The sequence below is a fragment of the Fusarium keratoplasticum genome, chromosome 8 (genome assembly GCF_025433545.1).
Source record: "Fusarium keratoplasticum isolate Fu6.1 chromosome 8, whole genome shotgun sequence".
In the NCBI taxonomy this organism is placed as follows: Eukaryota; Fungi; Ascomycota; class Sordariomycetes; order Hypocreales; family Nectriaceae; genus Fusarium; species Fusarium keratoplasticum.
The window spans coordinates 2,344,687-2,360,156 of NC_070536.1; the positions used below are offsets into that span (position 1 = coordinate 2,344,687).

Genomic DNA, 15,470 nt, shown 5'->3' on the forward strand with positions numbered 1-15,470 from the left:
GCACCACACAGACGCTTCGCTCGCTGACACGCCAGAGGCAAAGGCAAAGGCAAGGCTGGGGCGGCGTCGCGCAAGTAGGTTCCAGGGTGGGCTCCATCTTGCTTGCCCGGGGTCCGTTAGTGGCTGCTAAAATTTTGTGGCCCGCAGTCGCACATGCGTCGCCCGTCGTCGATGGACGTTTTGCTAGGTCGTGACCGTCAAGAGTCAATTCCGCCCTTCGCCAAACCCAACCGGTTCATGGAACAGACGTTGAATGCTTGGTTTGCGGCGTGAACCTGGGTCACAAGCCGCCAAGAGAAAGCAGAAGCAGCGGCTGTCGCCCGACGCAACAAGGCGCCAACGAACGAACGGGTCCGTCCACCATCCAGACCTCCAATGAGTCGCTCAGCAGGTTCCAGACCAAGCAGCAGCGGCAGCGGCAGCGTGCTACACTCTGACTCTGTTCAAGTTCTGGACCCCTGCCCGCGATCCTCGACCTTGAGCTCGGGCGCCCTCTCCCGATCAATCATGCCGCCTCGGACGCCAAATCCGTCTGTCGCCTCAGCCGTCGTCGGCTCCGTCCGTGACCAGGCGCCCATCGATGCTGCGACTGCGACTGCGACTGTCGCCGTCCGTGAGTTGTTGATCTCTCTTTTCTTTTCTTTTCTTTTCTGCGTGCTCCCCCTTTGGATTATGGCCATATTCCAGATCTCCCATGGTGTCACCCGTTTTTTGCCCTCACGCGTCTCCATAATCTGTCCACCCGGCCACCACCGTCGTCGACAAGCTCACCTTTCCCATCTCTCCATCTTCTCCTCGTCGTGTCCTGCACAGAGAGACAGGGTCAAGGCGGCCCAAGGTCGATCACCGCTAGATTCAAAAACCGGAGACTGGAGAAGCGCGCAGGGACAGGGACCTCATGAGCATCCAAGCTTCTGTTGGCCCCCTTGAATCACGGCCGAGGTGCATTCTGTACAAACCTTACATTAAAGACGGCACACACACGAGCCTCTCCTCCCCTTCTTGAAAGTCTTGTCTCGCCTTTCGCCGTGTTCTAGCTCGTCTTTTTGTGTCTTGTCTTGATCCCCCATCTTCTCGAATTCCTCGGCTTCCCCAGCGTGTCTCAGCTCAGCAGACTCAGACTCACATCATATCACATCGGCTGCTGCCCATGAGGATCCGCTGTTGATCATTTCTTAAGTGAGCTCAACCTTTTGCCTCTTTTTCAACGCTCTCTGCTGCACCCGGCTGCCGTCTCGTACCTACCCTTGGTTCCCAATTGCCAGTAGTCTTGGCTTTGGCTCATGACAGCTTCTGTCCTGGCCCGTCCTCTTATTCCCTGACCCTGCTGTCTCCCTGTCTTCCCTTCCTCTTCCCCGCGTTACAAGTCGACGTCACTTGTCATATGAGGAGACAAGGTCAACAGACTAGGCGAAGAACCACTTGTTTATGGCCAAGTCAAAAGCCACTCAGCTTCTGCTCTAGCTGCCAACAGTCTAACCCACTCCCTGTCCCATCCTTCTCGCGCTTTACCTTAACCTGACCTCGCAACGCCACCTCCGCTCAAGGATACCACCACCGCCTCCCATATATAGCTTTGGGCACCCCCAGTACGACAAGTCACCACCCCATTCCCCTCGGTTGTTGGCCCTGTTGAATCATTCATCATTCTTGCCTGCCCTCTTGTCCTGTCCGTTGTGTCTGCCTTTTATACACGGGCCTTGTCTCTTTCAAACTCTACATACAACTCTCGGGAACAAGACGTCCTCTAATACACGGCGCTTAAGTCGCTAACAAAGAACAAGAACAAGATCAGCAACAACCATTATCAAAAACCGGCATCATACCACCCACGTCAACAACCGTGCATCCTCTCCTTCAAGTCGCCTCCCTTCCCCCGCATTCCCCGTCGACAACTGCCGCTACCGCTACCGCTATCGCAGCCGCTACTCCGACCACCATCCCACGTCTAACAGCGGTTTCTGAGTCACCTTGTGTGTCGCGTTCCTCACAACAAGCATCAGCAAGCTCGGCTACGGTTGCCTCGAGGGCCTGTAACGCCCAGGCACACTCACGCTCACGCTCACACTCATCCTCCACCATGATATTCTCCGACATTTACAAGAGCCCGCGATCCCCCATCGCTAAGCTCAGGCACCACTCGGTTCAGATGCCGGCTCCACTGTCCACCTCTACCCCAGACTGGTGCGACGATGACCACGCCGACCTTCTCAGCAAGGACAAGGTGAAGCAAAAGGAGGCGGTCAGGCGATATCTCGAGGTCAAGGTCAAGAATGACTGGGAATTCTCGTGGCCCTCTCGTGTGGTTGACCCACCTCCCGCAAACGGCTCCATCTCTGTCGCAGATACGACATCCGAACCATCTGGACAAGCCCACGAGCCGCCGACAACGACAAGTCTGGATGCAGTCGAGCCTACAAAACCAATCCAGGATGAGACGCGCGACGACGATGGGTACCAAGTAGACGATGTTGAGTCGTCAGATGATGACGACGACAACAGCGACGCCGAGTCGACTTACAGCACTGTTTCGGAAGACCCCGTCCACTACCGTCCGCGCATGGAATGGACGTCAGATCTTTCCGATGACGATGAGCCCATGCCTTCGCGCTCCCCGTTCCGCTTCGACAGCCCCAGCACGGTAGGCTCAGCTGTTCAGGCTGCAGTCCTCGCCAAGCGCGCCAAGCGACGGAGGGCGGTTCGCAAGGAGATGGAATGGAACGAAGGACTGGCTTGCTTCGAGGCACGGCGAACCGCATGGACCGGCGCACGAACTGTCCGTATCCGCAGCAAGCCTGTCTCACCTCCCGCTGTGTCACCGCGATCTCCCCGCCGCTTCTTTTTCCGTCGCTCCATGTCGGGATCTCCTCCCAGCTCTTCTACAGCGTCCACTCAGCCACCTCAGACCAGCGACGGTTCCGATGGTTCTTCTCTTGCTAGGAGCGACGACCTCCGAAAGCAGCAGTCCAAGGATACCACCCCTTCGACGACTCCGTCGAGTCGAAATTATCCAGTAGAGGTGTTGCTGCCACTTGCGCCGCCCCTTCTTCCGCCTAACAACCCGCTCCGAGCCTCGATTACTCCCTCCGTTTACCTCAGCCTCTACGACAAGGTCATCATTCATAGCCTTCAACCATCATGCCCTATCAACCTCTCCGACATGCTCCGCGCCTGCGTCTCAGGCTGGAAGCGCGACGGTGAATGGCCTCCGAGACCGACCATGGCTCCCCCGGCGCCAATCGTTAAGAAGAAGAAGCCCAAGAAGCCGTCGACTCCACCTCAGGAGAAAGACGGCTCCAGCAACATGGCTCGTCGCATGAGCTTTGGCCTGCTTGGGCGCGACAAGGACGATGTCTCAGGGAGCGGAACTGGAAAGGGTATCCGCCGTAGTTTGGTTCGGGCCCTCGGCATCGGCGCTCCGGATAATGCTCCAGCAGAGAGGCCTAGAGAGACATGATGGCTTGGACTCTACAACCCGATTTTTGATGATTACGATCACATGAAGAGGACTATCGTTGATGACTGATGCATGGCGCTTGGATCTGGACCTTCTTTCACTTTTTATTGTTTTGGCCTCTGGCATACTGGAGAGAAGATGGTTTCTCTGGTGTTTTCCCTTATCTACGTCGTCATATGGGACTTTCTCTCCACGGCAGGGTCATTGTTTCGAGCCTGGAGTTTCTGCGCGAGGTCTCTACCCAACCACCCACGATATCGATACCTGGCTTCTTACGTGGCGGGCCTAGAAGGCGGAGGCGGTACATAACTTACCTAGCATTTGAGTACGGACGGATATGTGGTGCCAGCATTACGATAGCGCTGACGAATTGTTTTTTTTGGTCTTGTTAGTATATGTCTACGTCTACACAAATACCACCGATTTTCTATTCTGTCTTATCTTTCACGTGCCACCGGAAGGTAGATGCCGTGAGGGTGTAGTGACTTTTTACGTTCCTGAAGATGATGCAATTGACTCGCGATGGCGTCTGTCATGGTCGATCGATGCTCAACTCGGAACATGCCGTGGGTATCACATGCCTCAACGACATTGTTCCATTCAGCTTCCATGACAGATATGTACCAGCGCCAGCAGAAGTCATGCATGGAAGATGTGAAGCTGTTGAGTGGCTTGCATGATCTCAAGAGCTGACCAACAGATGAGACAAGACAGACGCAGGTCGACGTGTCAAGGACCACCCACCATGATGTGAGATGGAAACGGGCCCTTCCGTCAAAAGCTTATCCAGTCTCGATCACAATCACACGTCAATGAAGGCTTGTGCATAAGAAAGCACAGTTGTCATGTTGAGCTGAATAACTAGACTAACAAGAGCCACTCCAAGATCTATCAAGATGTGATTGAAAAATAAAAAAAGTTCCCATGTCATTTTGAGTTGAAGGAACTATAATAATAAACAGGCCTGGGCCTTGACGAATCTTGAGAATTATAAATAAAGAAAAGAGAAAACAAAGTGAGGACCAGAAAGCATAGTCGAGAAACCAAGCAACGTAAAAGCATCAAGGCATAAAAGCATAAACCATTTCTGAAACACAAAAAGAGCCAGAAACTGCCACGTTTACTCGACGACCTCTTGGGCTGCCTCGTCCTCAAACAACCTCGCCTCGGGGTCTTTGGCCAGGAATGATAGGACGCCTGCCAGGTCCTCGAGCAGCTCCTCTGCGTAACCGCTCCACGACTGTACCGTGACGATCTCGAGTGTGAGGGTATCGCCAGAGGGGAAGGCCTGAATCTTCCACTCGCGCAGGGGTTCTTCGTGGACGTAAACCGTCTCCATTCTGCTGCTGGCGGTCTGGAAGTCGAGGGTCTCAACGTGCTCGACATCCTGATGCACCACCGTGTCAAACCAGTCCGTCGTCTTGGGCCAGTCGGTGCAGAGACGGACAAGCTCCTTAAGGCCGATACCCTCATGCGCCGAGGAGGCGATGTGCTGATCTTGGACGTGGATAAGGAGGTCCGAGACGGTCCAGCCGGGGGCGAACTTGACGCGCACGGGGGCATACTGCCAGCAGGGCCCCATGACGAGATCAGCGTTAGGAAAGTCGATGTTTCGACCGCTGACGACCTCTCCAAACGTGACGTCTCGTGTCGAGAGACGACGAGCAAGGCAGAGTGCCCAAGCAGCCGTAGGTAGTGTGGCCACAGTCACGTCCTTGGACCTTGACGAGATGTCCACCGTCTTCTGGATGGCAAAGTGGTTCTTCTTCTCGACGGGCACATCTGGTCGGAGTATCGAAATGGAAGAACCCTCGAGCAGCTCTTTCCAGTAGTCAACCGCCTTGGGGATGTTCTCACGCACTACGTGGCCGACGTAGGACGAGAAGGGGACCGTCTCCTGAACAGGCTTATCCTCATAGAGCGCCGAAAGCTGCTTGAGAATCAGGGGCAGACAGATCTCGTCGTACTGAGCGTGTGAGATACGGAAGATGAGACAGGCCTTGTCACCTTCGCCCTCGACGAGGAACCACTTGACAAAGACAGAGCCGAGAGGCATCTTGGTCAACACATCAAGCTGACAGAGCTGCTTGGCGAAGGCCTCGACTTCGCTGTCAATCTCATAGTGGACAAATCCTGCCTCGAGGTCTTCGATGACAACGCCGTAGCCTTGGTCCTCATGCTCAACAAACACAGTTCGCAGCATCTCGTTGCGCGAGACGAGCTCTCGACAGCTGGCCATGAGCTTAGCTCGATCAACCGCCGAGTCAAAGTACATGAGCTCGTAGCGTGTTGAGAATCGAGGGATCTGAATAGTGCCCTTGACAGCAACTTCCTGAAGGGGTCTCGCGGGGAGGACGTTGGCGATCTTCCAGTTAGGGTTTGCCAGTTGAGGACGAACAATCTTGTCAACAAACTCGTCCTTGTCCTCAGTCTCGAGCAGTGAAAAGGCAGGAATCTCAACAACTTCATGGCTGGCAACCTCGGCCTCTTCCATCGCGTTGGCCATATCGTACAAGGTCCTCTTCTGGAAGATCTGAACCACTGTCAACTTGACACCCGCGAGACGAGCCTCCGACACGAGCTTCATGGCAGCGATTGAATCGCCTCCACGAAGGAAGAAGTTGTCGTTGAGGCCAATGTCCTCCTCGGGGAGTCCGAGAACACGGCTCCAGAGGCCTCGAAGCTTGCGCTGCTTGCGTGACGTGGCCGACACTCGCTTCGCCGGTCGTCGTTGAGTGAGGGAGGCAGCATTTGTCTTGGCCGTTTGATCGATGAACTCGATATGGCCAGCGGCGTTGAACTTTGCAAGCTTCCCAGTCTTGTATAGAGTGCCTTCGAGGTTCGCGGTCTCATCGCCATATAAGGTGTTTAGCCAGGCAGGCCATTCGATCGCAGGATACTCGAGTTCAGCAGTGCTTCGGATGATAAGCTCGCCCATAGCACCCTTGGGAAGGATACGCCTAGCATCATGTGTGTCGACGATGTAAGCAAACACAAGGTCAGGGTACTCCTTCAAGGCTTCATCGTCAACAGAGGCGCTCGCCATCTCGCGGATGTCATTCCAGTTGTCCTCAGTAAGGTAGGTCAGTTCCCCTAGACGGGTCTGACTCTTCTCAGCAAGCATCTGGGCGGTTTGCTTGACCTGATCCAGAATCCGCTCCATCAGAGGCTTCGCCACACACTTGGAATCAAAGCTCGCCATGATGAGGAAGCCCTTGGGATCAATAGAGCACACAAGCATGAGAGCATATGTGTTGAACTTGAGCGCTTCCTGAGCAGCTTCCTCATCACCAGCAGGGACCAGGCGATCCGCGGGCAGATCCTCGCCAGAAACATCATCGCCTGCTGTGCTCGGGTGAAGAACAAGGCCAGTACGGAGTTCACACGCCTCGAGAGCATCAGGGCTGAGACGGCGGATATGCTGAAGACCATAGTGCTCGTGGGGGATCTGAGAAACTGTTCCCTCCTGGACATCCTGCAGGTACTCGGATACAGGCGCCTCGTAGTCGACCTGTACGCGGACAGGGACAGTGGTGATCATGGGTCCCTCAATCTCCTCGGCTCCCACAATAGGGGCATTTCGGCCAGTGAGCGTCTCGCCAAATACCACGTCGCCGCTGTTGATATATTGAGAAACGACGAGAGCCCAGGCAGCCCTAATGACGGTGGCTGTGGTGGAGTTGGTCGGTGGGTGCTCAAGAGGCACATAGACCTCAAGGAGAGAGTCGGCGGCTGTCTGGTAGCCAGGCCAAGGAAGGGCAGGGAACTGAGGGCCATTGGCGCCATCCAGTCGCTCCCTCCAGAAAACCTCGGAGCTTGATCGATCCATGCCGTTGAGATACTTGATAAAGTGCTTGAACTCGGCAGGTCGGCTGATTGAGCCACCGGTGTAGGCCTTGTTGATACGTTCAACGATCAGGGGCATGGCCCAACCGTCGTAGAGAGCGTGGTGCATGCTCAAGACAAAGTTGACAGCACCAGTCTCAGTGTTGGTAATGACGGCGTATCGAACAAGAGGCTTGCCCAGATCCATCGCTTCGTCTCGGTCACGGACGAGATACTCCTTCAAGTCGGTTCCGGAATACCACTCAAGATGGCCCTTCACCACAACCTGAACGAGACCACGACCAGAAGCCTGGACAATTCTGGTCCGAAGAATAGAGCAGCCCTGTTGAGCAACGTCAAATGCGTTGACAAGTCGCTCGGCAGTCTCCATATCGGGTAGCTCAACGACTCTCTGAGCGACGTAGGCCTCCTTGACCTTGGCTGAGAGAGCCATAAGTGCCTCTTGGAGGGGTGTGCAGGGGTAAACGTCCTCCACGAGGTCCTCCTCGATACCACAGAGAGTCGCTGCCTCGGCTCGTGCCTCATTGATATCCCAATCTTGGTCAAGGAGCGAGAACGGGGCAATTTCCCTCTCCTCCTCAGAGGTCTCGGCAATCTCGACAGCCTTCTCAGCCATGTCACTAAAGGTCGTGTTGGAAAAGATCTCAGCAACAGTCAGGCCGAGTCCCTCTTCGCGGGCCGCAGCAACAAGCCTCATGGCACGAAGTGAATCTCCGCCTACGCCAAAGAAGTTGCTCTGCTTGTAGATCTTGACTTCGGCGCCAAGCACCTTGTTCCAAGCCCTCTGCAGCTTCTTCTCTGCCTCTGTCTCAGGCTCATCCTCTTGTCCATCACCAGACTGCAGGCTGCCAAACTTTTCTCGTGGAATCGAGTTTCCAATCTCCCGGAGCTTCTTGCGGTCTGTCTTGCCAGACACCAGCGATGGCATATACTGCAGAGTGATAAAGGCAGCAGGGACCATGTATCGAGGAACCTTGGCACCCAAAGCAGAGTCGATGTGGGAGAGGGCGGCGCTGAGCTCCTCTGAAGGTTCTGTGAAAAGAGTGCCTGAAGCATCAGACTGGGCCTGGTTGGGTTCAACAAGGAAGGCCACCAATGTTGGTGCGCCGTTCTCGGGTTTGATAACCTCAGCAGCGATCTTCACTCGTGGAGGCAGACACTCCCGGATGTGATGCTCAACCTCTGCGAGCTCAACACGCTGACCACGGAGTTTAACCTGCTGGTCCTTCCGGCCGACAAACTCGATGGCTCCAGGGTTCTTGGGGTCATATCGGACCAAGTCACCGGTTTTGTATAGCCGTCCGTGGCGGCCGGGTACATCGCCATGACCTGCCAAAAGCCATGTAGGATCCTCGATGAACACCTCTGCCGTCTTTTTGGGTTCACCGAGATACCCAATACCAACGACAGGGCCCTCCATAATCAACTCGCCCACACTTCCAACTGGAGTAAGGCGGTTGTGGTCATCGGGATCAACGATCCACGACACTCCACCAACAGCCTTTCCAATGCCGGTCGAGATATGAAGGGTATTGTTGATCGTGCAGCCGACAGTACATTCAGATGGACCATAAGCGATAACGAGCTGGACGTGCTTGCTCCATTCAGCCGCATCGCTAGCTCCGACAGCTTCTCCGCCAAGTCCCAGGACATCAAGCGTGGGGATAATGTCGGGGTCTAGGACACGAGCCACCGACGGCGTCATGTGGACCATGTTGGCCTTGCTCTCTCGGATAGCACCGCTGAGATCATTCATCCTGGCCTCATCGGATGGAACACAGACACGCCCACCGCTGAACAGGGTGCAGAGCATACAGTCGATGCTAACGTCGAAAGCGTACGACGGAAAGTCGAAACATCGAGAAGTAGAGTTGTAGCCCACCTGCCGGGCTCGTTCTATGGCACCGCTGGTGTAGTTCTCGTGGGAGATGACAACTCCCTTTGGCTTTCCTGTGCTGCCCGAAGTGAAGATGACATACATGGGCGACGGGGCAGGCACTTGGGGCAGGGGCTCGTCAGAAGCCTCGGGGATGGCATCAAAGAAGTCGGCAGATACAGCGATAACCTGGCCGCCATTGACGATCCTCTGGCCAAGTTGGCTCTGGGCCACCGATGTGATGACCAGCTCGGCGCCAGTCTGCTCGACGATGGTCCTTAACCGAGCCTCAGGCTGGCTGGGGTCGGTGAGGGAAAAGGTACCGCCAGCCTTCATCACACCTAGCAGCCCGACGATGGCCCACCTGGACTTCTCGAAGCAAAGTGGTATCCTGGTCCCAATCTCGACTCCCCGGGATCGGAGGTGGCGTGCAAGGCGCGTTGCCAAGTCATCAAGCTCCTTGTATGTAAGGTTTCCGTCCCAAGACTGTACAGCAATGGCGTCTGGCTGGTCGCGGGCGACATCGGAAATCATGTCATGGACACATCGTTCAATCAGGGGCGGCACCTCTTGGTTCCATTGCCACAGTTGGTCAAGGTCCTTGGCTGTAGCTCCGAGCAGGTCTCCCAGCCGCCGGTCCGGATGTTCGAGGACGTTCTTGAGAACGTAGATGAAGTTGCTGACCTCTTGGTCGACGTCGCTCGATCCGCTCCAGGTAGAGTGTCGTCCGGAGATCTCCAACGACTGGTCGGTGACGGAGACCTCAAGATATAGAGACTGAACATCATGTTAGCGGGGTGACACACAAGCTATCATGTGTCAGTTTAATATCGGCACTTACATCCTCGTCTCCCTTCGGATCCCTGTCCGTCTTGAGAGAGTAGGGGAGTTGCCCAAAGAATAGCTTTGCACCTGATGAGGGTGAATATGACGCTTCTGACAAAGCTTCGTGCTTCTTGATGCCCTCGAGCGCTTGTGAAGTTGTCCTCTCGGCCTCAAAGGTCGAGTTATCGATGCGGAACGACTGCCGTTGGACGCTGCCATCAGGGAGGATGTATCCCCAGTCATAACTCCCAGGGAGCTCTTCCAGCTTGGGGGAGCATGCCAGTGTCCATGCAAGCAAGAGCTCGTCTTGAAATGTCGCAGGATCCCGTGTTGACCCAAGGGGAAGGGTCTTGATAACAGGGACGCCTGGAAAGATGCGAGATTTCTCGCGGGAGTCGATCGAAATGGCTGATCCGCCACCGCCGCCGCCGTCGATAATATGCATTATGATTGTCTTGTAAGGGGTAGTATCAATTATAGGGGTATTTGAAGGACAGTAGGAGAGTGATATAAAGGAGAGGGTGAGCGGTTATAGAACAAGAACAACAGAAGACTGCCAACTCAAGAGTCTCGGCAAAATCAACATCCTCCATCAAGACCTGTCTATGATTAAGAATGCGCCGTTCAACACTTCCTCGCCGGGTCGGCTGCCCGAGGGCGTGACCGCCGCGGAAAGAAACCCCGGCCAGCTTGGCTTGTGAAAACGGCCTTCATGAACACCCTTGGACGAGTTTGCCTCTTTCGGGCTCGATGGGAGCCCTACTACCACCGCATAGACCGCATCTTGGCGACTTTGGCCCAGACAATGGTTCCATCCACTCCTCGGCGACACCAACACTTCCATTGCCCCTGCTGCGGAATCCGAGGAGCCACGGAGCAGTGACTGAATCGATGCGGACTGGGCTCGCATCAGATGGAGGTTGTCTATAGGATCATCAGATTCGCTAGCGGACCCAAGGCCACTTTGTCCAGCTGGAGTGGGGTCATGCTTGGCTCTCTACACGAACAGCTAAATGGGGAAGAGGCACGGAACAGATCTGAAGCTTTGCCAGGGTCATGACAAGCGGAGGGACCAACCGCTTCTCGAGCTGAGGCTCATAAGGCTCAGGCTCAGGTGTTGGGTTGGTCGCACTTAACTTTAAGCGCGTGAGCCCACATGGAGCCGGATAGCTCAGGAACACACGATGCGCATGGATGGAGAAGCCTCTCAAAGTGTCAAATAGAGGCCATGCCATGTGGTAGGTAGTGATAGACATCAGAAGCAACTCTGCTTGCGGGGCCCCGAATCTTCCATCAAAGCTCGATGTGCTTGTCACTGTCTGGACCTGTCCTGTCCTGTCGCCAGTCTCGCCATGACGGACCGTGGACTGTTCTTTTGGTACACCACCCCCCACCCTCTCTTCACCGGGGTCTCGCCATGAGGCCAGCGCTAACCCGGGGATAACCCCTGGCAATGCACCTTTTTCTGCATTCGAAGGGTGAGAGGCGAGGCCGGCCTGTATAGTTGTGGTCATATTCATCCACCTTCCATGGACGAACAAGCTTTGGGGCTGACAAGCCATCATCATGTACCTCGATGGTGGGCGCTCCCTTATGTGGCGCCTGACCATCGACAGTCCTTCAGCACTTTCGTTCCTGAGGCCGCCAGTACCGCCCGATCTATGCCGTGTTGCCAACCCGAGACCTTGTCGTTGGGGTGGTTGCTGTTTGCCCAATACTCAGGATATTGAAGCATAACAGCTGATGATGGCCCAAACTCTCGGGAACAGACAGCATACCCAAGGCTGAAATCGGATCATCGTATATCTGACACTGTCCACTGATCGGTCTTTGCTGAGCTTTCAGCAATCAACGCTGAGCGATCCCATCCACTTGTGAGCGGCTACGGAGTAGTCGGTTTGTACCCTACCCACGCTGAACCCACGCTCGCCCACGGTCAAGCTGTTCTCCATTGAACCGGCTCAAGGCGATGTAACCTGATAGGTCTTGTCCTCTATTCCAATTCGGCCAAGTGAAAGCGAGACGAACGGGTCTGCTCACACGTGTGGGATACGGTATTTCCGGCCGAGGTTTGGACACGAGCGGCATCGCTGGAACCCAAGTCCGAAGCGGAAATTTGTCGAAGTCTTGGATGGAGGTCATGATGCGACCTCAAGAGCTGGCTGAGGAAGCCATCATCCCTGCTTCACTCACCTGCAGCACGCCGGCGGCTTGCCACCGAAAGAGGCCAAAGCGTCTCTGCCTTGCTGAGTTTGAAGAATGGCCTTCCTCTTCCATCAGGAGGGATGGTCTGGGCAGACTCCGACGTGTACCTAACGAGAGAGTGGGAGTCCGTGGAGGTCAAGGTGGAAAGGAGAGTGGGATGTCTGGCGGATGTACCTCCAATTCACGGCCTAGTGTTGATCAGATAAAATTTTCCTGCCGACGTCGGCCCGGGGCGTGGGCGTAGTAAACAACGCCTCGGTTAAACGTGCAGAGACTCATCTTATCTGATCATCAGATTAGATACTTGCCGCCAGAAAAAGCCGCTAAAAAAGTTGACCTTGAGACGGCTCAAGCCTCGAGAGGAAGCCGGGGCCGATGGGGACAAGGAGGAATGGTCATAACGAGTACGGATGGGGTATGGTATCGATGACGGGATGGGCCAGGGCAATGCAAGATGAGAACCAGGGACAAAACAAGCGTGGGATGGATGTGTGGATATCTACTCCGTCGGAGATGGAGCTACCGGTAGTTACCACAAGCCACGCTGCACCGTATCCTCGGAGTAGATGGAGATGAGAACTCAGATGAACTCAAGACCAGGTTGAGAAGGCGGGCAAGCATTCTCAGCCCCAAGAGAACCAGGGTCGAGTTGCAACGGACCATGGTGCGGGATGATGCTACTGGTGATGGCGTCTGGCCGGCCTCCGTCCCTGCTGCACCAGCAGATCCTTGAGGTAATTGCCGCACCGGCGCGGTGCAGGAATCCCACATCGTTCGGCTCGCTCTCAAAGATGTGCGCTCTCGACTCCGTAATTGGCGTCCACCTCGTCCCAGAAGCATGGAGCTGGACGGAGAGCGGCATTCGCAGTGGGGCCGGTTGGCGATGGCTGGTAGGACGGGATAAGACGGATGCGCAAGCGTTGGATAGCGGCTGTTCAATTTGGGGCATGCATAATTGCGTGGGAGAGCCCTTTGTCGGCGTTCGCTGGCGTTTTTCTGGAGTTTCGGTTCTTCTGTAGCCTGCTGGCGAATGTTATTTTGCGAACAAGTCCCATGAACGATCTGACTTGCGCAAAACATCCCAAGTCTTGAATCTGTGTTTTGAAGCCATTGTCGATTTTTCTTGTACCGCCGCCATCATGACAACTGCTACCGCAGATATCCATCCCGAGCCCACGCAGCCAACGCAGAAACTTTCTGTGCTTGAAGGCCCTGTCGACCCTCCTCTCGTCGACCTGACACTTGGCGAGCTCCTCGAACTGCAAACCTATCAGCATGGCAACCAGGAATGTCTGGTCATCCCATGGACGGGCGCTCGTTGGACGTATAATGAGCTCAACCAGCAAAGCTCTTCCTTGTCGCAGGCTTTGCTAGACATGGGCATTGGAGTTGGCGACCGAGTCGCAATCATGGCTGGCAACTGCGAGCAATACGCAGCTGTCTTCTTTGCCGTGGCCAAGATCGGCGCAATCCTCGTCATTCTCAACAACACCTACACTCCGACCGAAGCCATGTACGGCCTCAAGTTCTCCGACAGCAAGATTCTCTTCACAACACCACGCATCGGTCGCCTCGATCAGACACAGCTGCTACAGCAGCTCGAAAATAAGAAAACGTCCCCCAAGGTCGTAATGCTGAGAGGGGATGAGTCGGGCAAGTACCAGACCTACGACGAGCTCGTAAGTGCTGGTCGCCGACAAAATCACCAAAGGCTCTATCGCGCCATGAGCAAGGTGCTGCCCCATCAAGTGGTCAACCTTCAGTTCACAAGCGGAACAACGGGACTGCCCAAAGCTGCCATGCTCACTCACCAGTAAGTGGAGAAAACAACCCCCAGCCGAGTAACCTTGTCACTCGCACGTAGACAGGTATATGCGGGATCCCGGCTAATATGTTGATAGTAACTTGGTGAACAATTCGCGCTTCATCGGCGACCGTATGCGACTGAGCTCGGTCGATGTCCTGTGCTGCCCTCCTCCCCTCTTCCATTGCTTTGGCCTGGTGCTCGGTCTCCTCGCCATTGTCACACACGGTGGCAAGATTGTCTATCCTGCTGAGGTCTTCGATATTCAAGCGACTCTCCAGGCGATCTCTGACGAGAAATGCACCGCTGTTCATGGTGTCCCTGCCATGTTCGACTCGTTGTTCCAGGCCAAGTGGCCAGAGAACTTCAATTGCGATAACCTGCGCACTGGCATCATCGCTGGTGCTCCCGTGCCGCGTTACCTCATGGAACTTCTTGTCAACCGTTTTGGCATGACCGAGTTCACCAGCAGCTATGGCCTGACCGAGGCTTCTCCAACTTGCTTCAATGCATTCACTGATGATTCCATTGACAAGCGGCTGACCACTGTCGGAACGTTGATGCCTCATGCCAAGGCCAAGATTGTTGACCGTGACGGCAACATTGTGCCCCTCGGCAGCCGAGGTGAATTGTGCATTGGCGGTTACCAGCTTCAGGCTGGGTACTGGAACAACTCGGAGAAGACCAATGAGACTATGATGCGGGATGCTTCAGGCGTGTTGTGGCTGCACACTGGTGACGAGGCAGTGTTTGATGAGGCTGGATATTGTTCCATCACCGGCCGTTTCAAGGACATTATCATTCGAGGTAAGCTCCAATTCTCTCTCACGTACCTGATGAAGGATGTCCAGCTAACCCCAGTGTCCAGGTGGAGAGAACATCTACCCGCTCGAGATTGAGGAGCGCCTCATGGCCCATCCCAATATCTCTCGAGCCATCGTGGTTGGTCTCAAGAACAAGCACTATGGCGAGGTTGTGGGTGCTTTCGTCGAACTGGCTGAGGGTCACCAAAAGCCCACGTTCGAGGAGCTCCGTGACTGGTGCCGCAAGAGACTTGGTGGCCACAAGTCGCCGGCCCACGTCTTTTGGCTGGGCCATGACGACGTGCCAGCGACGGTGCCTTTGACTGGCAGCGGCAAGGTGCGCAAGTTCGAGATGGCCAAGCTCGGTGACGAGCTTCTTCGAAAGCAAGCGAATACCTCCAAGTTGTAGATGTTTGATAGATTTCTGTTCAAAAGGAGTAGATGGATGGAATTATGGGAAAATATAGGTATACAGAATGAATGGGTTTGCAAGGTCTAAAATGGAGTCCGCAGAGAATGAGAAGGTCAGATAAAAGTAGGTAGCGATTGTTGGTTGGGCCAGAGAAGGAAACATGAAAATTCCATTTCGCACTTGCCAAATGCACGACCAACTACCATCCACAACATGCACCTTCCCGTCAGAAATCACAGTGA

The 15,470-nt window shown here is 54.9% G+C and overlaps 3 protein-coding genes across 3 annotated transcripts; 2 read left to right on the forward strand and 1 right to left on the reverse strand.

Moving 5' to 3' along the window:
• Positions 1–2,080: 2,080 nt before the first annotated feature.
• NCS57_01053100 (DUF4050 domain-containing protein) lies at positions 2,081–3,457 on the forward strand (the record flags this gene model as incomplete). The annotated part of the gene is made up of 1 exon (XM_053060276.1): positions 2,081–3,457. The coding sequence occupies one exon, from the start codon at positions 2,081–2,083 to the stop codon at positions 3,455–3,457; it is 1,377 nt and encodes a 458-aa protein (XP_052910670.1).
• A 1,120-nt stretch (positions 3,458–4,577) lies between these two features.
• On the reverse strand, positions 4,578–10,449 carry NCS57_01053200 (uncharacterized protein; the record flags this gene model as incomplete). Its single annotated transcript, XM_053060277.1, has 2 exons — positions 4,578–9,956; positions 10,021–10,449. The coding sequence occupies 2 exons, from the start codon at positions 10,447–10,449 to the stop codon at positions 4,578–4,580; spliced, it is 5,808 nt and encodes a 1,935-aa protein (XP_052910671.1).
• A 2,899-nt stretch (positions 10,450–13,348) lies between these two features.
• NCS57_01053300 (uncharacterized protein) lies at positions 13,349–15,225 on the forward strand (the record flags this gene model as incomplete). Its single annotated transcript, XM_053060278.1, has 3 exons — positions 13,349–14,022; positions 14,111–14,820; positions 14,882–15,225. The coding sequence occupies 3 exons, from the start codon at positions 13,349–13,351 to the stop codon at positions 15,223–15,225; spliced, it is 1,728 nt and encodes a 575-aa protein (XP_052910672.1).
• Between the last annotated feature and the right edge of the window lie 245 nt (positions 15,226–15,470).